Genomic DNA, 736 nt, shown 5'->3' on the forward strand with positions numbered 1-736 from the left:
TAAAACCTGTAGAAAGATAAACCAAGTGGCTCTCCTTCCTTCTCTTCCAAGGAAGCTCAGACATCACTTTTTTTCCACGTAGCAATTTTTTCTTGGTTGTGTCTGAAGCTCTGTTGGATGAAATGCCTAATTATTTTGTAAAGACTGTGCTTTAAGGTAGGGTCAATGCTTAGTTTGTATTGCGCTTACTTTCACATACTATGCACTAGTTTTAACTTCTAGCAAAAACGAGCTTGCTCTTTAATAATGAAAGATGACGACTAATACTAAAATGGTTTTTGCTGTGTATGTGTGTTTTTATTTTTCTGAATACTCAGAAATTATTTTTTTATTCTGTAGGGTTTTCCCAGTAGAAAAACAGAAAAAATGTTCGATATTAAGACTTGGGCTGAATACATCGTGGAGTGGGCTGCAAAGGACCCATACGGCTTTCTTACTACAGTGATCTTGGGCCTTACACCATTGTTCATAATTAGTGCAGCACTTTCATGGAAGCTTGCAAAAATGATTGAAGCCAGGGAGCGAGAGCAAAAGAAGAAACAGAAACGCCAAGAGAATATTGCAAAAGCCAAACGAACAAAGAAGGATTAAATGGGGAAAAAAAAGGCCTTCCTTGTGCGAAGAATCCACTTCTTTAGTGAAACACTTGTACATTTTGTGTTGTAACTGTCCTTTGATACTTGATCCTGTTATTTCTTGAAGTATGACGTTTAATCTTTTCAGTGTATTTTTCCTG

At 36.7% G+C, this 736-nt stretch overlaps 1 protein-coding gene across 1 annotated transcript; it reads left to right on the forward strand.

Annotated features, from left to right (window-relative positions):
* Window positions 1-366: 366 nt before the first annotated feature.
* SMIM15 (small integral membrane protein 15) lies at window positions 367-591 on the forward strand. The gene has a single exon (XM_009578282.1). The coding sequence runs from the start codon at window positions 367-369 to the stop codon at window positions 589-591; it is 225 nt and encodes a 74-aa protein (XP_009576577.1).
* Window positions 592-736: the final 145 nt, after the last annotated feature.

This window comes from Fulmarus glacialis, unplaced genomic scaffold (assembly GCF_000690835.1).
Source record: "Fulmarus glacialis isolate BGI_N327 unplaced genomic scaffold, ASM69083v1 scaffold13415, whole genome shotgun sequence".
NCBI classification, from domain to species: Eukaryota; Metazoa; Chordata; class Aves; order Procellariiformes; family Procellariidae; genus Fulmarus; species Fulmarus glacialis.